This window comes from Aquila chrysaetos, chromosome 7, assembly GCF_900496995.4.
Source record: "Aquila chrysaetos chrysaetos chromosome 7, bAquChr1.4, whole genome shotgun sequence".
Lineage (NCBI taxonomy): Eukaryota > Metazoa > Chordata > Aves > Accipitriformes > Accipitridae > Aquila > Aquila chrysaetos.
The window spans coordinates 36093795-36119807 of NC_044010.1; the positions used below are offsets into that span (position 1 = coordinate 36093795).

General features: G+C 41.6%; 1 protein-coding gene across 5 annotated transcripts in view; it reads right to left on the reverse strand.

Annotated features, from left to right (window-relative positions):
• The window catches only part of LOC115343722 (heat shock transcription factor 2 binding protein), a 61387-nt gene that overhangs the window by 20841 nt on the left and 14533 nt on the right, over positions 1–26013 (reverse strand). For 4 of the 5 annotated variants that reach the window (XM_030020063.1, XM_030020059.1, XM_030020061.1 and 1 more), the window contains 4 exons: positions 25119–25257; positions 22872–22989; positions 16649–16752; positions 7293–8014 (listed from right to left, as the gene is read on the reverse strand). In XM_030020063.1, coding sequence (XP_029875923.1) covers positions 7806–8014; positions 16649–16752; positions 22872–22989; positions 25119–25257 — 570 coding nt within the window. In that variant the 3' untranslated portion in view covers positions 7293–7805. Of the gene's footprint in view, positions 1–7292; positions 8015–16648; positions 16753–22871; positions 22990–25118; positions 25258–26013 lie in introns of those variants that run through there. The other variant, XM_030020064.1, reaches the window with a different exon arrangement.

Below are 26013 nucleotides of genomic sequence, written 5' to 3' on the forward strand. Positions count from 1 at the left end.
CACACTGTCAGCATTGTTAAAGCTGAATAGCCTCGGCGAGGGATCAGGGCTGCACAGGACATCATTGCTAGAGAGGCTTCCTGAAGGGGCTTCCTTACTGGAACGAGGGTGACTCACTCCTACTCAGCTGCTCTTGTTGCAGAGAGATTAAGCTGCTGCTGCAACAGGGTAGTAATGATGTTCATGAAAATCACTCTGCAGAAATAAACAGTTACTGGAATAAAAAAGAAGAGAGAGGCTGTGTTTAGGAAGAAGAGCAATCTCTATCATAGCTTCTTGCTGCTGAAAGATTTCTGAGTGCATGGAGAGCCCTGTGCTTCTTTGTGTCAGGCACAGGAGGAAGAATTCACTGCGTTTTCCAAAATGCAGCTGCACCCAGCTAAGCTGTGAAATGCAAAAAACAGTCATGAGAGCACGTGTATTACGTGCACGCTGGGGATCTTGCAAGCGCTACGGCAAGCCTACACATGCAAAGCAGAGGTAACCACCTGCCCATCTGCCACACGGGTGTTGTGACTATGGGCCCATTACACATTACAGATCCCCCAGAAGTCCCATTTTCCCTGCGAGCAGCTCTGCCCACACACCTCCAGTGCCAGCAAGGTCTGCCGGGGCGGGCTGGGGAGCTGCCAGGGACTGGCTGGAGTCTTTGCTTGCCAGCACTCGGGGTTACTGTGTCTGTCTGCTTCTCAGGACGGCCACCCCGTCCTGTCCTTTGCCTCGGGTTCGTTCCTCAGAAAAGGCATCCTGCATAATGCTAGTGCCGCTTTCTGGCACAGGCAAGGCCCTGGTGCTTTCAGCCACCCCCCCAAAGTAAGGCAGCTCAGGAAACTCATTCAGGATCGCATGCGCCAGTGCCCCCCACCCAGGTGGAAAAAAGCCTGCCCCACTGCTGGGAAAAGAGCCGGGAGCATCGCTCAAATCCTGGGCATGTCCGCCGCCGCCCCGCTCGGCTGGTCTGCCCTGCCCTGCCTGTCGCCTCCTCGGAGACTTCGCTCCCTCTTATCGCTGGTGCCTGGCCCGCTGTCAAGCAGCAGGGTCTGGCCACAGCCTGGTATGGTGTCAGGAGTGCCTGGCTGCTGACTGGGGGCTTCCTGGGGCTCTGCTGGGCCGACCGAGGCTTGTCTTAGCCCTCTTTCATGGCCATTCACGCTGTGGAGGCAAAAGCCGACTCGGCTTGAAAAGCTTCAGACAGCTCGCCCGCACGCCAAGCGGTCCTTTTGCCAGAAAACCTGCCTGATGTTTTCTCACAGTGCCATCAACAGTGGCGTGGAGGAGCTGCCCTCCGTGCACCAAAGCCAGCTGACGCCCGCTCAGCACGGCCCCGGGGTGCCATCAGCCACGTTTAAAAGCGGCTGAGAAGGCAGACGGAGATGGAGCGAGGCCCAGCGGGTCTGCGGAGCCATGCGTGCCAGCTCCTCATTGCCATGCCAGAGCTCCTTCCCGGCCTGCTGCGGGGCTGAGGCGGCAGCTCAGCTCTGCTCCCCACCAGCAGGTTGGCTGTGTGGAAACCTCTCTTTCGGCAGAAGCTGCCTTCCACCCACTTACCCACCCAAAATCAGCCTCTGCACCCCTCATGCCAGGCCAGTGAAGCCCCACTGGGAGCCGTGCAGCCCTGTTGGCAGGAACAGCATTGCCTCACGGGGCCCCAGGGCTCCCTGCCCTCAGCACCCCAGTGCTCTGCTCCCCGCTTAGACCAGCCTGAAGACCCGTCCGCCACGTTTCTCCTTCCTTGCCATCACCTCGTAGACCTTCCACCTCTAATTAAATGTTCTGGCACACGCCTAGGAGTACTGACACAGATCCAGACTCCCATTGCAGTGACTCGGAAGACTTCTTACCCTAGCAGGAGGCCCTGACGCTCCTTAGGGTTTGGATGCCCACCACCCTCGTCCCCATGCCAGCAGCTCCCCACAGGCTGAGAAAATGGGCAGAAGCCCTCCCGAAGACCTGTCCTTGTGCTGCACCGAAGGCCTCAGTGAGCCCTACGACCGCTGTAAAAATGCCAGGAACCACAGCAGCAATTCCTCTGGTAAAGCTGCAGTACACTGGCAAGCGGTGAGGGGCTGGTTGCATTGATCAGCTTTCACACATGCCATGGCTAAGCCAAAGTGCCCTTGAAATTGATTCTGGACACCACAGATCCTGCTCAGGAGGAAGGGGCACAGACCCAAGAGCTGGGCTTTTTTTCCTATGTTCTCCATTTTCTGTTGTGCTAATACAGGATGACTGCTGCACTCTATTTGACCTCAGCGGCTATACAGCTACAGAAGAAAGGAGGCATTTATCTCTTTGCAGAGAGCTTCAAACAGCTCACTTGCTTTCCTAACACCCAACCCATTCTCCTGTCTCAGTTCAAAGCAAGACCCAGGTGGCATGAAAGCCACTTATGCAGCTCAGTCGGACCTGACCTTCCCCATCCACCTGGTAGAACCACCCAGGTCGCACAACATCTTGCCCTTCCCCAGCCCTTGCCGAGGCCCACACCAACCTTGCCCTCAGTGATTGCTGCCTCTCAAGACTGCAGCACAGAAAATGAAAAACGCACGCATTCAAAAAGACCGAGCACCTGGCATTAGAAGTGCTTTAACTGCAGTCGCGCCCACAGTAAAAATTATAGTCCTATAAATTACATGTGAAACTGTAATTTGGTCAAAGTCTTTTTAAGGTTTCCGACCAAGCAAGTTATAGGTTGTAAAGGTCATCATAAAGCATTGGAGAATTTAAAATCTGTATGACCTCAAGAGTTTTCTAATGACTTTTTATCAGCTGTAACTTGTAACTCACATATATGAGAAGCAACTAGCAGTTGCAAAAGTTCCTGCATACAAATCAGAAAATTACCTACAGAACAACACAGATACGGCCAGATGCGGCTGCAAATGAGATGCTATGAAGGGAAGGGGAGGCCATGCTTTGCATATCCCTTAACTTGTAGCATATGCATTGGGCAGGGATAACAGAGGAAACAGAAGTTCCTTATTCCCTAGTAAAACTACTTTCTCCTCACCTCCAGCACCCCTGCAAGACTGGAAACAGTAGAAGAGATGAATCACGCAACATTTCCAAGACTTGTAAAATCTTGCCAATTCTGAAGTCCAATTTCTGCTAATCAGTGCATATCACAAGTGCAAATGTTAACCCAAAGGAGCAGCTAAATGACTGGTGCAACCAGCTGAAATTGAATCATCTGAAAATTCACTCGTGGCTGTGTGACCAAATCACCACCCTCTCCTATTCTTCCTCCTACTTATTTCCCCTCTCTTAAACAACCATAACAGGAGGATGTGTCTTGCACTCTAGTTCACCACCTTTGTCATGAGCTCCTGGGAGCTCGCCAGCGTCGGCAAGCGACCAAACACCAGCTTCCCTCAGGAACTGGGCAGCTGGTTGCCATTCTCATCGAAGATCTCACAGTCCTCTTCAGAGATGCCAGGCCACTCATGCTGCCATGCCTGCCACTCAGCACGGGGCACAGAGCCAGCGGGGAAGGACTGCTTTCAGACTGGGCCTTGCTTTCTTCTACTGAGGTTTTCCAGTTTCTTTTCAGCCAGCTCATAGTCCAGGCCAAACATCAGCCTAAGATACCACAGGAAGAATTGGTGGGGCAGTACATTACATAGATAAACTTCTTAAGTTACAGGAAACACATTTAGTGGATCCTCATTTATTTTTCCTTTGCATCTAATTGATCATCAACATCAAATATGAAAAGCCAGTATTTCCCAGGAGCGTCAGCAAACGGACGTCATTTCAGCAGCTTTGTACGCAGTATATAAAACTGAAAGGAGTAAAGTTCAATTTTAATCGTGCAGCTGATACTGTGAAGTAAACAGGCGCTTTCTTCTAAGGATTTTTAGAACAGATTTTTCATCTTTTGTGGCGGCTTAGTATGAGTAAAATTTTGCTTTGAGTTACATCAGTATAAATCTGGAGTAACTCTGATAATCTCAAAGCAACACCAAACTCACATTTACTTCTTCACTGAAACTCTGAGATTGTGCAACAGAGGAAATGGCAACGATCAAGTAACTGCAGACTTTGAATAGGGCTAGTGAAATTAGTGCTTTGACTGTGTGAACCGCCTTTTCTCCTGCAAGCTAGTAATGCAATTAATCAATTACTACACAGAAGAATCCCAAACTTTTCAACAGGATCCAGAAAAAGCAACATTCTAAAGCCGGTGTTTTCCAAAGCATATGCAGAACTCTTGATTTTAAACCACTAAAACTTCCTAATGGCCTACAATTTCAGACGGAAGCAAAATTCACAGCAAAGTAAAACCAGAGATTTATAATGCGTATGTTATGCAGCAGCAGCAGCACCTTATAGTGTTATATTGTGTTCTGTATATCACCCCCTGTTCAACTTTGTAAATAAAGGTTTGACATGCTCTTAAGTTTTTGGAGCACTGCCTGTTATTTAGAGACTTTCTTTTATTCATAAACTGTCAAAAAAGGGAGAGGGAGACTCAAAGGAGATCCACAGTTAATTAACAGCCTAATTTCTGGCACTAGCCACATAAAGACAAATTAAGACTTTAAACGCTCTTCTCCTCCAAACAGGGATTTCTCAAGCTTATCAACAAACGAAATTCTAAAACACTGTCTGCAAACAGTAGGGTAATCTGAAAACTTGCTCTGTATCTGTTATTGCAAAATAGACACCAAAGGGTAGGATCCACATCTCACCTAATTTTAGCCATCTAAACTAAACAGTTGGCACCTTGTCTCAGCAAGTCACTGGAGCTTTCTCTACAGCCAATGGCATGACACTCCCACCAATTTTAGCATGGAGAAAGAAACAATAAAGGCGGCATTGATGCCACTGATTGGAGAGTACAGATCATTAGTTTATCATAGATGCCAAGGTCTGGGAGAATCCCACCATGTATGCATGGGGTATAGCAGACACCTCTATGGAAAGCTGCAGGCTTCATTCCCACAGCAAAAAGGTTCAACTAATTGTAACACAGCCCTAGCCCTGTAGAGGAGCAGGAGAAGGGGCTGGTCCTTGGCTTTATCAAATGGGGGAGTGGGGAATAAAGGAACCTGAAAAACAGCAAAAAGATGTAACAGCTCATAAGGTCATCTGCAACTAGTAATGTCCGACTTATTTTACTAAAATATTTCAGTATGAGAAACTTTAATGAAATTTCAAACATTCTGAAATGTTAAGGGGTCAGGCTTATCCCTGGCTTCTATCCACTTGCCTTACTTCAGCACAATTTGACTCCAGTGACCCCCTTTTTTTTTTTCAAACCAAAAAGTATTATGAACTTGCTTCCCTGTGATAACAAGTTCCCCTCAAATGTTGTCTTTTTCTTTTCCATAAACCCAAATAAAGAATTAAAACTATAGCATTAATAGGAAACACCTAGACAAAGTAAATTTAGGGAAGATACAAAGACTTGCCTAGAGGCCTGTTTGTCACAGGTTCTCTCTGACGCTTCTGGTATTTTTGCTGTCTGGTATTTTTGAAGGTACACTATGTTTCACAGATGGGGTGACTTTTTCTTATTTATCAATCTCATGTAATGAAACACTTAGTACAGAAAAAAGACTTTCTCAAGGTCAGTGGATCATTATGGCTTGATTCTGCAGAAACAGTCCTGGTGAGCTACACCTGAAAATAAAGCCATCTGAGAGACATTCAAAGAATTATCATCAGATCTGAAGAGCTTGCTGGGTAAAAACTGTAGTGTCTCAAACCACCTATTTTAGCATGACTTTTAAGTGCTGACCATGCCAGTGGACACACAATTAAAATGAGCAGTCCTGAGCGTTTTGTTTCCTGATTTCATATAAAAATGAGGTGCAATTGCATCACCAGTCCCTCTCATAACACTGAATCTGTCAGTCAGCTCCCAGCGAACCTGACAGAGGGGAAGACTTCTCAAAGATAATTAAGCTCCCTCAAGCTCCATGACCAGCCAGGGTAACAGCAGCAAAGACCAAAATTAAAATCTTCACGAGGGCAAAGCTGGCAGAGTGGCGCACACCCTGCTTGGCGGCAGCTAACCAGCCCATTGCCACAGCCCACGAACCTGGCCATGAGCATTTGTGTCACTCTCAGCTCATGCGCTCCATGCTGCCCCTTGGGTGGACTTGGTTTCAGGGGGAAGGGCTGGGAAGGACGGGAAAATTTTCAAGAAATATCTCTAATCCACAGGACATAAGGCTTCACCAGCTCTTCTGCTCACAGAACTACTTTTTTCTTTTTCTGTTATTTACTGGCTTCCAAAGGTTTGATGAAAGACCTTCCTGAGCAGATCCCCATTAATGGAAAGTAGATGCCCTTTAGTGTTTCTTAAAATTGAACACTTTCATGAGTTGATATTCCAGAAAATTACTGATTATCATTTTGAGCGCTTTAGGATTAAACTCTAGGAGGTTTAACTAGGATAGCAAGATAAGAAAACAAATCCAAAGAAAGCATACTTTAAAGAAGATTTAAAGCCTTCCAAAAATCTTCACTTCGTAAGTTCAATGTAGTGTTGAATCAGACACAGCAGAACCCCATGCAACCCCTTCATCTATGCAAGATCTGTATCTTAATCTTCATTTTAGACAGTCCCAAATCAGACTGCTACCGTTTGCAGCATTTGAGCCAATTATTTCAAGTAATTTTAAGCTGATTTATAACATTTCTAACTGAATATTCATCATTCTGCAAACAGACTAATGGGAGATCACCTATACCTTAACTTCACATTTTACAATGGTCTTCCTCTAAAACTGTCTGCCAATTACAACATTTAAACCCCATGAAGTTTACTTCATGTTTTCTATACATTTGGATTAGAAGTCCACACTGTTAATACATTGGGTTCACAGCTGAGGTACCATAACTTTAGTATGGGAAAAGTTGCCACCACAGCATTGCATTTCTCATTTGCTATTCCCTTGAATAGCATCACCTAAATTGGCTGGGTTTCTGTCATCGCAGAAATGGATGCTTTTTTTTTTTTTCTAAAAAATGTGTAAATTCTAGCAATACAAAGCACACAAATGTTTGTATGTACCACCAAGGTAAGCAAGCTGTACACAGAAGCTCTAACAAACACCACAGTTGTGAGGGAAGGCAATGCTGCTCACGACAGAGCAGCAGTTCATTTTAGCCTCTTCAGTGCACAGTGAGGTACCACGGACAACAGTAATTAATTTCCTTTTTTCAGGGCTTTTGAAAAAACAATGGCTCAGTTTCTAGTATGCCTGGCAGCCACAGATGGGGTCGACTTGCAGTTCGAGTGAATCTGAATGCGAATTTTGAAAGCAGAATCCATTACATGCTACAGAATTTAAGTTTTCTTTTATTAGAATAGAAGAAGAGAGGTGAGAAACAGCAACAATAAAACTGGAACTCAGGATGCATTCTGACACAGAAGAGTTAGGAAAAGCAACAAAGTTTTCCTCACAGTACAATAATTCTTAAGGATGGACCAAAAGGATTATTTACTACTGCAATAAACTATATATTATCAATGAATGAGATGACTACTTTATTCCCTCTATATACGGCAAATAGACAACATAACCTGGATCATTTTGGAAACCCATTATCAACAAAATCCTACTCAAAGAAATTAAGTCTGCCCCATCTCTACCAGATCACCTAAGATTATATTTAGGCAACTAAAACCCAACACATTTTCCCACGTGTTATTTTAGTTGGGTTACCCAATTCCTGAAAAAGATTTTGTCAGAGGAACTTAGGCAGAGTTTTTTCAATCAAGCCCAACTCCAACAACACTCACAGCATAAAAATATAGGAAAGACGTAAGCAGTTGGTGTCATAGAGCTCTTCTATGCTTCATACTCAAGTATTTTAAGATCGTCAAGTAGTTCTTTTGCAAGTGCTTGCAGTTCTGCATTGCGGCTCTTTGACAGCGCAATGATACGCTGAAATGGCAAAGTATCACGCATCTCAGAGGCTGACTTGGCTAATACTTCTGGCTCTAGAATCACAGACTGGAGGAGCCGCAGAGCATGAAGACAAACTTCAGTATCCGGGTCTAAAAGTGGGGGAGGAAAAAAGCCAGTGCTTATTAGAAGCGAGTCCAAAAAAGTAGCATTAAAGCTCTACAGTGCCACTCCTCATAACCCACCAGGCAGACAGGGAATAACTGAAGTTTCATAATTCACAGCTGCCATTTGGTGCTGGCTGGCTGGTTCTAGAAGGAACCTGAAAACAACATCTTTGCCCTCCTCGGCAGCTTGTTCTCAGCAGTGTTGGGGAGGGAGGAACCTTTCTCTTGTTTTTCAAATGTTGAAAATGCTACAAATCAGGGAATTTATTAACTTGAATTTATGCAGTCAGTAGCCAAGATATACTGTTGGATGCAATCCAATTTAAGAGCAGAACAAGCTATATCCCATGACTATTCAGACTTAAAAACCAAACAGACCAACTGATCAAATCTGCAGTAGATTACCAGGCTTTTCTTTAATTTCTTTTTATACAAGCCTTCAGATTTCTTCAAAGCTCAATAAAATATTAATCTTTATAAAATTTCCTGGTAACCATGTATCAACCTTCCAAGTGAATTCAGTCTACACAAAATTGAAATGGGTACTGAAGCTAAGCACTGCTGCTTAGGAATGCATCAGAAAAATGTAGCAAAGACCTTTGACTGACTTAAGGTAGGAAGACATATAATAACTCTACTGTTAAGAACACAGGATGCATTTTTAATTACTGAAACATTAGGAGCATTATATTTTAATTGTTCACAACAGTCCATCTGCACTTAATTGTTTATAGCTTTATCAAAAGCATGTGGTAGAAAGCCCCATTTTTGCACTTCTCTTCTGCATATTCCAAATGAAAACATATAATATATTTTTATGGCTGAAGTAGTTATTTGTTCCACATGCCATGCATTTTTTATGTGTTTGTCATTAGCATACCTAGTCTTCAGCAAGCTTTTGATAAAGTGTTGTGCACAAATGTTGAGAAAAATTAATTCAGATCACTTTGCTCACAAAATCACCACAGAGACCAAAATCTCACTGAAGGAGCATAAATGCAGTGCAGCAATAAACCACACTGTACTGAGTTTGAAGGAAGCATTTGGTGGGCTGAGGCAAGTTCTTTCCTTTCCTGGCTTACTTAATACCTAACACTAGTGACCTGAAAAAGGACTAAGGAGAATTATTCATTAAAGTGTAAGGGGAAATATTGAAAGCACCCAGGGGAGAAAACGGAATGTGATGGGCAGTGAAGACGACTATGGCTTTAAGCATGAAACTGACTGTCGAGATGGGAATTTTTAAAGAATTCCCACTAGCACGTGGCTGAAGTACAGATGTCAAACACAAGACTGTGACATCTGATCTACACCCACAAGCCAGGCACTCTCTCTCTCTTTCTCCATTTTCCATCATAAATGAGATACGTATGTCTTTTCTACCAAACCTCCTTCCTTATTTAAAGTGTAAACTTTCTTCAGAAAGGAATTCTACTTTCCCCTGGGAAGCTAGCAGAGTGGGGTATAATCTGAGGACACGGGAATTGTCCAAAACCAAACAATAACATGCATTTTCTGATTTTCTGTGCAACAAGAATCTTAGCTATTGGGCATACTGGACAACTTTAGACATTCAAATCAGCATTTTAAAAAAAAGACAATGGTTAGTGCTCCACACCCTGCAGAAGTGGCCATACCCATAGTACAGCCACCCCTGTTGCTGCCACCTGGGTTGAAGGCTCTAAGGAGTATCTTTCAATCATCATCTCCAGCAATACCTGCAGGTGCAATTTCTGAGTGATGAGCAGTCATAACTCATGGAAAAATGCTACAACTCAGCCTCACAGACAGCAAGACTTTATGTCCAATTTCTTGGACAGCAACACTTCAGTGAATCCTTTTTAAAAAACTTGGGTGCAAGTTTTGGTTTTCAGATTTATTTTGACCTATTCAAAATATGACTAAAAGCCTTGAATTCGTCCTCCCATTCCTTCTATTTTTGTCTTCATGCCTGCCAGAGTTGTTTTTTTAATTCCTATTTTTTTTGTCAGACATAATGTTCAAACTCCGCACATATCACCTGCCCCCTTTCTCTGTACTTAGTATTATTCTACATTTATTCACCAGAAATAGCAGCAACAAACCATAGCCCAAATAGGTAAAAAGAAAGAAGCTTTTGGGAATGAAATCTATGTAGTTCATTACAATCTTCCTCCGTGTGACATTATTCCTCCATGAAATAAAGCCATTAATACTTTTAATGGCTTGCAGTACTGCTGGGAAGCTTCATGTATGTAAGATGTTTTAAATCCCTGGATGAAAAGTCCTTTGTTATTAATACCGTTACAGGCATCTATGTTACTGTTATCTGCAAGTGTTTAAAGGCTGTAGAAAGTAAAGAATTGATCAGGGAAGAAGCGTTAGCAGGGGAGCTAACAAAATTAGGATCTGTAGGAGATCAGGAAATTATTTCCAGCTTGACGAGCAAGAACATTTTCCAGTAAGAGCAAAGAGGTTCTAGGAAGAATCTCCAGCAGCAGCCAGGGAAGCTCAACGGCTTGAGTCACTCAAATGAAGAACAGATTAGGCACTCGGGCATACAGCAAAGGAGGAAATGATCCTGCACCAGAAGATGACTTAATACGCATTTAACCTCTGATTGCCATTGTTTTGCATGTATTCAGAGACGCTTTGAGTTAAATAAATACATATGCCTTAAAATATACTTCCTTAGGATTACATGTGGTTTTGAGAATACTTCTTATTACGGATAATCATGTTTTCGAAGAGGATTAAAAAAAAAAACCAACCCTAGAAGTCCTTCTCTTGTCTCTCCAATATCATTAGGGATTTTTTCTAAAAACCCTGTCTAAAGAATATTAGAAGAAATGTAAGGAATCTTCATTATTCAGCATTCTATTTATTTCAATACCTTCCAGATTTAGTCATTTCTACACTAGCTGAGTAACATTTTGTTTGTACAAGATCAAAAAAATCATTTAGCTGTAATCAAATCACTGCATCATATCCTCCCAACAACTAGTACACACATCTCTTCAACTAAAATTTCAAAACTACTACCATTATTTCTGGGGAATAGGGGAGGAAATCAAGCTGCTTGCCTCAGTCAGGGATGACAAGCGTAGCATAAGCCTACCACCATCATAAAATGCTGATGCAATTTTAACAAGGTGTTGAAACTGCTGGAGTTCGCTGACGTTCTGCTAGCTGCCAGCACTACCGTTTGATGTCACTGGCTTTCAGTCACTGACAAAGGCAACTGATAACGTGGACAGATTTTAGTCACATCTGTCATTAGCACTATGCTCTCAGATGAACTGTTCCCCACAGCAGGGTTTAAGTAATTGCATTACATCAATGCTAAACAGCTTATCCACAATTGGCTCTGAGTTGTGTGAACTCAATTTACACGTGCCCGTACCATTCCCTGGCCACCTGAATGCAAGATTTATTACCAGCAAGCGGTTTACAGCTATGTCTATGTACAAGAGCAGTATTTCAAAAGCTTCCCACCAGTGTCGTAAATGTCATTCAATTCAATTACTATCTGATTCTAGCATGAAGGGGCAACTCGCCACTCCCCCTTTCCTTTTTATGAACCTGTCAGAGTACCTATGATCACAGCATGTCTAAGAGAGAGCTAGGGCACAGCTTGCACCATGTAAGATCTCTTTGCATTTCCAATGCTGGCAGAGCTGAGCCAGTACCTACAGCAGCAGAGAGTCTTCCGGACATTTTCATAATGCTGATAGGTCTGAGGAGACAAGAGGTGTTGCAATAAAGACACCATGTGGGGAAGGAGCAGGGAGAACACCGCAGCAGAAAAAAGACTGAGCTTTGCTGCTGCAATTCCTATGGATGCAAACGCCCATTCTCTCTACAACATATTTGCCCCAGCTCCCGTAGAACAGCTCAGTTTGCTTCAGTCTCCTTCCCAGCCAGGTGACTGCTCTCACTGTCAGACACGGAGTTCAGCTAATCAGAATTCCCCACTTTCCTACAGACACATGCTTGTCACGCTTGTATCAGGGAAATCCTTGAGAAAGACTCCCAGGGTCCAGATCGAAGCAGCAATTTGGTCCCAATTTGCCTGACTGCTACTTAGGGGCTGCGAGTGAAAAGAAGCTTGCACAGACATCACTCTGCAGCTAGCAGATTGGTGAGCTGTTAGATACGTTGTCCAGCTCCCATCAGTCCTAGCTTGGGCTTCTGAGGATTCCCACAGTAGCTACTGAATGAGAGTAACAACGTAAGAACAAATCAATGCTTTACAGTGACAGATGCATTTACCAGAGTTAAGGTTTCTTACATATATTCACAAAAGGAGAAATACTGTGCTCCTCAGGAGAACATCAGTTTGCAGGAGTCTGCTGTTAGGCAGGGTGAGGACCTAGTCAAGAAACTCCTGCTCAGATGGCAAGGACAGCCACACTGCACCCAGCTGGAGCTCCATCTACGCAAGTATCATTTGCAGCAGCTGCTTAGAGAAAAGTATGGAAAAGGGCATTCAGTGAGACTTCCCCTGGCCACTCTTCCAGCCTCTCAGCTAACTGTGGTTCAGGGACTTTCTGCGTCAGAGCTGACATCTTTGCATTTAAGAAAATGGACATGGTCTTACAGGGCAAGAAGGGCAATCCTCTTTTTAAGACTAGTTTCATAGTCTGACAAGTATGAAACTGTTGTGCACTTGAAAGTCTGCTAACTGAGGTTTTGATTTATGAACCAAAGTTTCTTTTAATACAGTCATCATTTTATAAATAGGGGGGTTCTGTTTGTCCAGATGTCTTAAATAACATGCTGCCATGCAAATAACCTGAATTTTCAAAAACTCTCACAGCCATAACCAATTCAAACAGAAAAGCAAGACATTAAAAACTTTCAGGGTTAGTCATGAAAAGCAAATATTGAAGGTTGCAGGCAGCATTAGCAAAATGAGAATGTGCTTCATACAGGCATTTATAATAGAGACTGTCATTTGCAAAGAATTTGGATAAACAAGGTTAGATTTCCGTGTGGAACTGTGGTGGAGGAAACTGAAGGGCAAGATCTAAAATTAGTCATACTTCTCTTGTTGTCTTTCCTTTAATGAAGTACCTGGAGCAATTTCCCAGCTATAGATGAGAAATGTCACTGACAGCCTCTCTGAATTCCTCACTTTCTCATGTATCCAAGGGGAGCAATTTTTTTAACTGCATTCAAAGGAAAGTGGGGAAAACCAAAATAAAGACACAGGATAGTTAAAAAAAAACAACGAACCACAGAGAAGAGCCTAGACCCATTTTCTCCAGCACACATTTGTTGGTAGATGCTCTGTATGATCAAAAATGAAAAACATAAATCTAGTCTTTATTATTAATACCTGAGCTGACTGCATCTTCTTCTTCTTCAAAAGATCCTTGGCAGAGGAAAGTCCCAGTCTACCTCTTTGGGAATTACAGAATGAAAGTCTTATTGCATCTATAGATGTAAAGCACCAGAAAAAATATTGACAAATCTCAGGCGGATGTCTACCCAAATTATATAACTTCTTTTTCTATTGCTGAGGACAGGGCTTCTTTAAATCTTAAAGTTATACAAAACCTGTAGCCAAGACATCAACAAAGGGACAGCAGCTGATGGGGAAAAGGAAAGCTGCCTATTTTCTCCAAGATGGGAACAGCTGCTCTGCAAACAAATGGTGCTCCACAAGACAAGAACTCTACTGATCCCACAAGCTGCTCCACAGCCAGAAATGTGAGTCATCATTCACATGTTTTATGCTGGCACCAGGCTGGGAAGGTATAGGTAGGCATAGACAATACCTACACAAGAATACAACAGCTACATAAGCTATCAGAGTATCTTCAGTGATCAGTGCTGCTTATTAAAGGGTGCCCATCTTTTAGACAGTGTTTAAAAAGGTGGAAAAAAAAGAAAAAATAGCCCACCTCATAAAGTGCTAAAACTACAGAGATCTGCATTACCTTCAAAAAGCGTGTCAAACATTTGGTTTTCTCCTATTATCAGTATAGCCTCCAGCAGAAAGAGCTATTAAGAATTCTTGTTAGCAAGTGTAAAGTCATACCAGCTCATCTAAATTTTCTAAAGACAGTAGAACAGATGAACCCAGTTTGCTCTTAACATTCCTGCTCTACTAGAAATCTTTATAAGATTTTTCCTCCTTTCTCTTACCATCCACGTATTCAATATCAAGGCGTATTTCTGTCTCGTCAAAAAGCCTGCTAGACAACCTGAATCAAATCCCTCTTTGCTTCAGATACAACAAAGGGGAATAAAGAAAATCAAGTTAATGATTTGCTCTCCTCACTTGGGGAAGGACATTCCTCAGTGGACAATAAGACTGGGCAGAGACTGAGAATTCAGAGAAGGAATTTGAGGGATTTATCAGCTGCGTACAAAACAGTGGGAGAAAAATGGCCTTGATATATAGGCTGAGGTCACAGACACTTGTATATTGACAATGGAAAAGCAAACAGGATGATTCTCTGAAAAAAAAAAAAAAGTTAGAGGATGATTTCTGGGGCCTCTCTTAGTGGGAATGCTGATAAAAGCTTACAGAATTGTGGAAAGCTGAATCATCTCATAAGCCTTAATCAAAACACTCTTTGAAAAAGCTTCCTGGAGGAAGGCAGCATATTCAGGATACCCTGCCAGCAGAGTGTAGAGCTCTACACTCTTGCATGGAAAAAACTGTAAGACCTTATGCTATAGCAGTTCCAGGTGTTTATAAACTGAATCATGGCTAGCAGAAGCTGAAGATGCTGGCCACAGAAACAGGAGAGGAGCAAAAGTGGGAGGAAGTTACTGAGTTTTGCAAGTTGAAACATTTAGAAAAAGTTTAAATGTACAGAAAACTACAGCAATCTCATACAAAATGATGGGAACAAGACAGGGTCTTGGATCTGACTTCTCATCTGATATACAAACTAGGCAGCCATCCCCCTTGACAGTAAGCAGACTTCCTCCGAAGTCAGGAAAATGAACCAGCAGATGTGGTTTATACCTGAGAATCTTCCTCCTTTGCTGTAACTGGACAACTTTATTATCAAAAAGTGAAGGAATTAGCCATGCCCGTCCTTCCTTCTACAACCCAGCTATACACAATTAACACTTTCAAAATGCAGAGTAGCCTTTCTATATCTTATTTCCATTAGCAGCTACAAATTAATAACAACTGTGCCACATTTCATCCTCTTATGTGACCTAGGAGCCTTCTTCAAACAACAGACTTCATCAAATGATTAGCTGCTTTGTTTTATCACATTTAGAGGGGCGCATTTGGGAACTCATACTTAGACAGGGATTTTTGAGGGTGTTTTGGTTTGGGTTTTTTTGCTAGAACAACAGCTTATGTATATATTAGCCAAACAAAGTAAAAGGAAAATCTGGACTAACATATATTAAATTTCTAAGCACAGCAGAACAAAGGACCACATATTCAGAGTTCTCTGAGAATACAATTTTTCTCAAACTATATTAAAAACAAACTATGAAACAGGTGTTTTCCAACAGTCTTACAAGGATTACTTAATTTTCTGAGATGTCAGAAGAGTGAGCCTATGGCATTGCAAAGCAGTAAATTATTTGGTGAAAAGCACAACTACCTACATTTTCTGTAAAATATTTGAGGGAACTGTAAGCGATACAACTAGCTTCCAGCTTACCAGCCCAAATGAAAGCTTTTCTAAAACTTCAATATGAAATTAATTCCTTGAAAAAGCAGATGGAACCTCTCTCATTCTGGCTGCTGTTAGTATTTACTAGTTGTATTACAACAGGGTTTTGCATAGCAGCACAGAGCACCAGGATGACGGACCTCTCCAGTCCTGTGAACTGCACACCAAAATCTTCTCATGGACAAGCCACAAAAAACTTAAGAAAGCCAAGACAGAGCAACTCTAGGAGCAGTTCATAGGCAGCACAGTGTCATGGCTTTGTCCTTACTGCTGTCCTCACTGTCCCTTACAATCTGCACACACAGCAGCTGCCAGCCAAGTCCAATGCACACTGGCAACGTCAATCTCTGCTGGCTCCTACGCACGGATTTGAAGCCTCCAAAAGAGCAGAGCCTTGATGTCACTCATGTACCTGACAGTGGCAACAGAAGTCCTTGATGTCCTTGAAGTCCTGCACTGGCCAAAGGCAAAGCTGGGAATAGTACTCAAGCCCTGCAAGCCCAAATCCTATTAGAGCACAAGGCCTCTCTTCAGCTGTAGAAGGGGTCACTTTTGTCACGGGTGAGTGTAGTTACGGAGGTTGGCTTCTTTCCCCAAAATGTGTCAGAACACAGTTATATTTTCTTTTGCTAAATGGTAGTGATCTGATACATAGTTTCCCCTCCAGGTTTATTTTAAAGTTGGTATGTGAAAATGCAGGTGGCTTTTTTTAATCCACTTCATCAAATTTCTCCATTCCCTGTTTTTAATTCTACCATCCATAAATTTTATATTAATGGAATATTACATACAGTGCCAAAAATATTGTGGGAAATGCGTATCTTCTCCCTCTAGCTATTTGCCCTTTTTGTTTACTTCTAATCTGACAAAAGCTATACATAATCAGGTTACAGAGATAAATTCCTGTTTTGTTAATTGCAACACCTATTGCCAACCTACAATCCCCAAAGTCACGATTTACAAAGTTCTTAGAGCAACTTACCATTCAATAGCCACCAAAGCAAAGGAATAAAACCTGGACTTTCACTGATGTACTTCAAGCCTTTCAAGTTGATACTCACATTGTAAAGTGACATTAGCATTAGCCTAGAATTGAAAGAAAAAAGATATGATGTACTTTGATTTCTTTGCATGTTTTGGCATCTTTTGCTATTTATGCCAAGCATGTACTGAGGCAGAAGCCTATTTAATAATTTATATTTTGATAAAAGAGACAAGTCTCAAATTATATATAAGCAATATTGTGCAAAACCTTGTCTCTACTGTTAAATCACGTATTTCAAACACAAGGACAAACATCCCATGTGTAAGTAAGAAAGTCTCATCAAACTCCATGAGATCTATTACATAAAACGTGCAAAACCAGGACTTGGCTTTATGTGACCACTCAACCTATACAATAGAGCTTTTGTAGTGCCAGTCCCCACTGGGCAGAAGATCATCTCAAATAAGCTGTTTGCCCTGACAAATAAAAGGGCCACTAGGAAACACAGAAAGCCAGACTGTATACTGAATACTAGAAACAACATTAAAGGAAGTCTCTGCTCCATTGGTTGTGCAACACCAGCCTTTCTGTACATTGACCCTCCAGTCAGTTGAAACGCAGACACATTGCTTATGCCATCCTCTTTCAAGCATCCTCCTGTTCCTCCTGCCTGCAGGAACAGATGCAACATATAGCTAGCATACAGCAAACACCAATGTAGTCTCTCTCCGCTGGCAGGGGAAGTTACTATGCCTACAGAAGCATTTGGAAGAGGGGGACAGGCCTGAAGGACGGAAAAGGAAGGTATTAGTAGTCCCAGCTCAGCTTAGCACACTCTCTCCTAAGCTAGACTCGTCCCTTCTGCTGTGGGCGCAAGGCAGAGAACTGGCTCTCTCTGCCTGCTCTCCAGCCCCTCGCAGTCAGGCAGGGCTGTACGATCTGGGTCATCGAGTGAGACCCTGCTGTGAAAAAACCGACTGCTTGTCTCTTAAAATGTCATCATGGACTTTCCTATTTACTTTGCCTTCAGGAATCCAGATTGATTATGTTCAACGTACAACTGGAAATTTTTTTTTTTTTAAGGTCAATAACACTGGAATTCAATTTGGCTGTAAACTGTGCTCTTGTCTTAGCATAGATCAACACCAGGATAAGACAGGCCAAATGGTACTCTCACCCGCACCTCTTCAAAACTATTTCCAAATAACATTTGGGCCCACTCAAAGCCATAATTTTTTCTACAAGGTGAATTGTTTTGGTCTATTATGGTCATTGATGTTGAAGGCGGACAGAACCCATAACTTGTCTTCCAGGTGACAGAAAAGATCTATGGCCTGGCAGCTAGAAAACATTTTCTTAACTGAGCATTGAAAAAAAAAAACCTAAGATGACATCTCTGACAAACTGAAACCATGCATGTCCATGTGTAAATGACAAAATAAAAATATATATAGTAAGTATATGTTCATTTCAGCCACATTTTCAAAAGCTTCCAAACCCAGGATTTCCTAATTTATCAGCCTCCTAAAATAGGAAGTTCATTAGTCATTTGGGGGCTGCATACATCACAGGTTATAAATTAAACCAAAGTCTCAACTTTTTTACAGAGAGAAAAACCAGGTAGGCTGGAGAAGGCTCTGCATTTTAAAGGACTGCTCTAGCCTGCCGATCCCACCAGCTTCTCCCACTGCGGCTCATGCTGAAGTTACTGCAAATATGAAAAGCTTCAGTATGATCAGTGACTTGCAAAATCTGAAACCCATCAGGCAAAAGGGGTTTGGCTACTGGTACCCCCTCAGCCTCAGCCGTGACAGAGCCAAGGTAATGTTATAAGGTATAGGAAGTGGCATGCAGAAATGGCAGCTCTGCCTCTCTATGCAGAGAAAGTGCCTGGGTCAAAATTTATTTTAAACTGCTTTTCACTGTCAGACACATATGGTAACTTAGGGCTCAAAACAAGCCTCCCTTTCCAAAGCTATCTAGAACATTTGCTAATACTCAATGCAGAGCATTTCATTGGGATTAAATCTTCTCCTGCAGTTTCTGCTGAACTAAGTTCTGCTTTCAAACATTTGATGTTGTTACGCCCTCTTCCACATTGCTGATACAAGTTTTTTTATGGTTTTGGTGGGTAAAACCTTCTTTTTCAGCTAAGCAGAGTCTCAGTAGGTTTGACACAAATTATTTCAATTTCCCTCTAACTTCCAGTAGGAATGGGACCTGATACTCAAAAGCAGAAAGCATCCAGAAAAAATCCCCACTGACATTAACAAGACAAACTAATGCTCAGCCTCTTTCAGAATCAGATCACTGCTGTACTATGAACTTCGAGCCAAGAGGTCCCTGATGTTCCTGAAAAAAGAGCCATACTCTGGAGTGAGAAGTTGTCTTACAAGTTCTTTCACCCTTCTATCGATGTTCTCCTGTCCTGCCTTTTATGAAGATCATCTTTACAGCTGTGGACTAGCTGGGGGGACAGGGCATTAATGTACTTTATGATGTGCTATGATGGATGCTATTACTTTTTATTTTATTTCTTTTCAAAGATGGTAACACGCAAGTCAATCTTCTGGACAATGAAAAGGGAAGATGAATGAGCAGGGCTCCTAACATTTATGGAACATGTCATCATACCCACTCACAGCTGGGTGCCGGGTTGCATACAAAACACAGAGAAACAGAAGCAGGCTGGAACGTTCTCTTCCATTCTGGGTCCAGCTTGGCAGCTGCTATCTCGCATGACTGTGATAAACCTGCATGCCACTGCACTGCCACCGTTTCCAAACAAAAGGGAAATAATGTTATTCCGAATGGACCTCACACCCTATTCTCACAGCTTAAGCTACTATGCCACCAGCAGACTTTTGGACACTCTCCGCACATACCTTCAGAAAGCAGGAAAGTAACCAACCCATTGCAGGCTAAACTGATTTTTAAGAGGCCTAATTTATATTATGTGCTGCACCACTGTGAGTTTGATCACCTAGGCTTTTAAGCAGTAGGAAGAAGAAATAGTACATTATTAAAACTACTGCATCAGTGGCCACTGACAAGCAGCGAGGGGTGCTGTGGAACTGAAATTGCAACTTGTAAAGCCCCTACGCTTCTTTTCATACAGTCTGTGCAGCTCTTTCTTGGCTTCCAGAACCCAACCCCTGACAAAGGAGCACACCCATAATTACCTATAATGAGCCAGAATGAAAATGATCAATAAAACAGTATCTTATAATGGAATTTCTTGACAATGTCTTTCATCCTTAATCTGTTTGACATTTGCAGTTAGAAATAAAGTGACGTAAAAAGATACTGCTATGTTTGCATTTTTATTTCACTTGTTTGCTTTGTGCAGACAAAAAGGGGCTGAGTGGTGGTGATCCAGGGAACGGCTGTGGTTTTGGAGTGTCAGAAGACGACAACCCCCCCCCCCCACAAGCCAATGTAGTAACATATTATTACTAATTAAACACACTCACCTGAGCACAACATAGAAGCATTTCCAGGCCCTTTATACCACCTTCACCTCTAGTACTTGCACATTCCAGTAAGTATTGTTTGTGATAATTATTGCAAAAGTGCTTATTGAAGCAAACCTGACACACATAATTACTGGATAAACAATACTTTGTTTTTTTTTTTTAAATGTGGAGGGCTTTTTAATTATGCATTTCATAGTCTTCCTATTTAGGCAAGCCAAATTTAATTAACATCCTGTACTACTATATCTGTCAATGCTTTCTTTAAAATCTAGAACTAAAAGAACAGCTAAAGCCCCTTCTCATCTGCTTAATACATGGGATTAGTATAGAAAATGTACTAAATATGCACTGAAGAACATATTTTTATGGGCTACTTTCAACTGCTACATAAGCAAAGTTCAATATTCCTAACAATTTAATTATAGCTATGAACAACTATGTAAATGTTTATTCACTGCCTAACAATCACAAATGTTGAACAAACCCCAGACCAATGAGAAGAAAACCTAGTCTTTCACACCACTGCTATTTCAGAAAGGCAAAGATACCCATGAGATTTCAGTACCAGCACTCAGTCATGTAGATGCCTTGGATATATTTGTTACATACTCATGGACTACAATGGATATTGTAGCAGTGCTGGAATAAATGACAGCTTTTCCCTGTAAATTTTTTATTTCTGTACCGGTACAAGTAAAACACAGGATTGCTAGAACTAGAAGAGGAAAGAGAACTCTTCCGTTTATCAGCTTACTTTGATACTGCTCTGTGTAGAATTAGACTCACAGTTTCCCCTGATTTGTCACAGAGTAAAGAAAAATATTTTTGAAAATAAAAGCAAGAAAAGAATTGTAAAACCTCAACACTGAGCGAAGGACAAACATATCCTTGAAAATAAGCCAAATTTTTTCTTTAACTGATTAAATTTTAAGTTGGTGATATCCTTCCATGTCATACCACAGTGATGTTTTTTAAGCTTCACTCAATTTGTTAGCCTAAGAGGCTGGCCCCTGTTGAATCCCTAGCCACTTCATGGGATTGTTTTATGTATGTTTTACCAGTATTGCTGTATGGCAGCCAAGTTTATATCACCATGTGTAATTCTTCTGGAAAGCAGGCAGGTTTTGAAATATAATTAAAAACCCACCCAAAACATCAATTCAAAAGGAAGTCCCTCACATCCAATTACATTACTACAATCTGAAATGATAAAAAAAATAATGTATCTGGACCCATAGACACACATTTGCTTGAAATTCAGAGTGTGTGTTCATGTGTGTGTGTTTAAGAACACTTTCCTTTCCCTCCTCCTCCCAAAATAAAGTCCTCTCATAATTTTTTTTTTCTGGACAGATTTTGAAATGGTACAGGCCCTCTTTTCTTTTTTTTTTTTTTTTTTGTTATATACATGAAGGCACAAATTACCTTTTCTTTCTTAAGTTGAGATTCTCATACAAATCTTTTAGTTGGGGCTTTACAAAAACAAACCCCACTGTTGCAAGAGTTAAATACCCTGTTTTGAGGGCTGACCTTCAAGCCCAACACTTGGGAAACACAGTAAATGACTGACATCAAAGCATCTAACCACTGAATAGCACAGGCTATTCAGCTTCCCCCTTGCTACCCAACGGGGAAAGGCAAGCACCTTCAGAGGGCAACTCGTTCCTCCTAACACAGGCTGAGTGAGCAATCATCTGACAGCACCATCTCCTTCCACTAACTGGGAAGGAGCCCAGACAGTTAGCAGATACTTGACATCTAGCTTTCTGATAGCTGAGATTAGGCAAGATAAAACCTATCCAAAGTTAAGACTGAGTCTGATTTCATGCCTATCACATACAACCTGCCTAAATGCGTGCATGGACGCAGTCAAGTCACTGTGGCTGACAGGGTTGCTGTTTGTCAGCTGAGCTGTGACAGCTGGCTTGGGTATGAATTCTTTGTGTGCACGCGCGTGTGTGTGTGTGTCCCATTTATGAAAAAACCCACCAGTTAAGCCTTTTTCATGAACAAATTAACCAGGTGTACTGGGCAAGTGCCCACAGCTTAGCGGATGAGCAAGCACTCGTTAAGCCACTGTAATTTGCTTAGTCGAGGCCATATATCCTCAGCTTGTAACAGCTCTGAGAAAAAGGCAAAGACAATAGTTTACTCAATCTCTCCATGAGCTGGGAAGTACAACTTTTCCAGCATCTGAACTGTGTAACATGGCCTGTTCTTTACAATGCTGTATCACAAGGTCCCTTTACAGGCATTACCTTTTACAAACGTAAGTGCATGGTACTTTTGGCTACTAAGTAGCATAAACTAATTTAATTTTTGCTCTTAGCAGATATATAACTCACTTTCTTCACTAAGCAGATGCAGCGTTTTAGTGTCTTCATATTAGAAGGGAATGAGTCCACATTTCCCACATCCTCTCTGTTTTAAAACTTGACCTCACACCTTCCTTATCTGACCCTCAACTGATAAGCCCCTCCTAAGGTAGAAGGCTGCATCCCTGCTCATCTCTACAATATTATGGTGATTAAGAGACTTCCCAAGAGACACAAAACCTGGATAAAGCTAGCCTTGTAGCCAAGCCTAGTATATCTGCAAGGAATGCTACTGTGAAAAGAGTTTCCAAAAATTGTTTCCTCTCCAGGAAAGGAAATAATGAGAGTGGGAAAACTACTGTCATCACTGTGACCCACACTGCAAGATAATGCATTTCATTTTCAAGGAAAAAAAAAAAGTCATCATACACTTTAAACTTGGTACAGAGTCCTGGCTTCATGTCTCCCAGGAGGTGCATCATTGTGTCCAGTAATTCACGACTTGAACTAACCAAGAACTCACGGCCACATGCCAATGCAGCCACATCTGTGGGAGAACAGAAAACATCATCATAAACATCATGTTTCAAGCAAAAGTTCATACTAATTATCAGAACCACTAAAAAGATATGTCAGCTGTGAAGAATGAACTATGGCATCTATATAAACTTCAAACTATACTCATCTAAATAGCAAATACTGAAGCAGCAAATTATACTGGTCAAACCCCTCCGTAATTCTACTTTGGTAATTAAAATATTTATTAAGAGTGGCCAGTATCCTAATAATAAGACAGTGAATTATGAAACAAAAGGTTGGATTCATCCACAAATGATGTGGGACTGAAGCAAAGCTGACCATTACAGGTCCCACTTTAAAGAAACAAGATTGCAGATTGTTTTACAATTGCTCAATCCAATACATCTGGCACATTACACAACCAAAACTCTCGTGGACATCTACTCAAAAGCTCTTTTCCTACCTCTCTGCAAGTGTTGCATTATTCATGCACAAACCAAAAAGCAAAAATATTTCCAAAGACTACTGGTCCAAAGCAGACTTTCCTTTAGTATTTTCCCTTACGCTTGCCCCATACCTCAGGGCATCCTTAAGTGCAAGAGGTATCTTCCAGCAACCCAAGCTTCTCTGTACTGTGCAACTGGCTAAGCCTCCTCCAAACACATAAAGTGCAGCGTATGTAACTAGTGACAGAACCTGGTTCCCTGGCCTCCCATTCAGGGCAAGTTTGCGATCTGCTGCATGATACAGTTCTTCCACTTTCATGCAGCCTCAGTTTCTCTCTCCTATGCGTGTACATCATGATGTCTTTTTTAACCTCAGAATAAGCAGAGGTACTATGGACACAGCATATAATTAAAGACTGTTATTGCAATGTTTGTGCATGCTGGGCTGTGTTATGACTGCACTGAGAACTTCTGTTCTGGTATTTTCTAACTTCTGAATACTTGGCACTTCATGACCACCTCCTCAGTGTTCTTTTAATACTGCTTTCTAGTGTAATACTACTTTACAGTGTAACTAGGAGGATTAAACTGGTACCTTCTACATCATTCATCTGACTATCCTTTATCTCATTTGAGTTTCAGCAACCTCCTTTCCCAAATTACAGAGACAAAGAGACAAACCTTGGTAATATCAAATTCACTGGCAAAATTTCTATCAGCTTCAGTGAAGCAAGATTTCATTCCACCATCCTGATTCCTTCTCAGGCAGAACTCCAACACCCCCCACCCCAGCCTTTAAACATTTTCTTTGTTCAGACTTTACTTTTGCTATGCTTTTTTTTGGTTTTTTTCAATGAAGAAATTGGAAAGAACTAGATTCCACCTTGGTACAGTGGCATAATGCATCACATATTGTTTTTTATTACAATCTTTAATGGTACCACAACACCTAAAAACATACATTCAACAAAGCCATTAATGCAAGATTCACCTATTTGTATAAATACCCACTATTTCATCTATCTTGCATCATGTCATTAGTGTCATTTTGACAGTTGCACAGCTTCACAAAAATGCAGATGATGCATCAAACCCATTTCTCACAGCCTTCCAAGCCAAGGGCAGCCATACTAAGATAGATCTGTGGTTTTCTACTTATTTTCTGACCCTAAAAAGAAACATTTGGTATGGAAGTCAGGTCTATTACCTTTTACTTCTCTTAGCACTATGGACTCAGGACAGTGAAGGTGGGGTCCATCTGGCACCAAAAAAATTCTTAAGCAGTTTCAAAATGCTGAGCACATACCTTAAGATGGGGCGGATCTACTTGCAACATCTGCAATTCATACATCTTGAAGATGTTAGCGTTACTGGTGATTCAGAAAGTAAATTGCTTGACATTTACAAACTATGGTGAGCATGGCAGAATGGTCTTTGCTTTACTCCAGATTGAGCAGACATGTTAGGGAATTTCAGAACTCAATGGCTCTTACCTGTCTAACCCTGAACTGTGTCACTGACAGTACAATGCCTCACAGAAGTGTAAATGACAAAATCTGCTAGGACTTTAAAAGACTAGGAAGTCAACCAAGATATCAACATTGACTAAATACCCAACTTTGAAAAGCTGTACTTACTGCAGCACATATAAGGCAATATAGAAATTCCTAGTACACATGGAATGCTATTCTGAAAGATAACATTAACTTACTTGTTACAATCCCTGCCAAAGCTAATACAAACTGATTTTCATCAGAATCCAGATCCTGCTGTTTCATGTCTTCACTTAATGACTTCACAAAGCTCTCCATGGTCTGTGCAGCGATCGTGAAAAACTTTACTGCTTTACTCTGCAAGTGCAGAGGAAAAAAAAAAAAAAAAAAGATTATACACGCTACAGCAACTATGATTATTAGATACTACAGTAAAATTAGACAATCTTCAAAATTACTAAAACACCCAGTTACTTCAAAAAACAACAGAAAATAACAGGTTTGCACTGAGTGACATGCTTGATCCCCTAATATTTGAAACCATTACCTCAGAAGAAAGTGGGAAACTACTCAATGCCACATTTATTTATAAAACTAATGCATTGCATATTTATCTCCTAAACCCACAATAATATACATCAAACAGCAGAATTATAGCTTATTTTCAAAAGTGAGGACATTCTCTCTTTGCTTTGCAATAACTGCACCAGGTGTTTCACATTTACGTGGCCTACTACAGCAGCTTTCATCAAAACCCGCTCCAGCCGAAGACTGGAAAGCAGCCTAAGATAGTGACTTGACAGGAATTTCCGAAGAAAACCAGCAAAATACCCAGAAAAAAAGCAGAAGTCGATTGGATCCTACCAGGATTCGTTAATTGCTCAATACAGGATGGAGAACAACAGGCTAGGTAGAAGTTCTTTAGAAAAGGAAATGGAGGTCCCTCCTGGGTCACAGGTTGAATTTAAGTCAGCAATGTCACATTAGAAAGACGCTCATCACACCAGACCGTACAAACAGGAGTACAGCCCATAATTATGTTACGCAGTCTTCTCCCCTCAGCTGGAATACTGCTCCATTTTGGGGTATCTCAGTTGAGGAAGCAGCCATCTG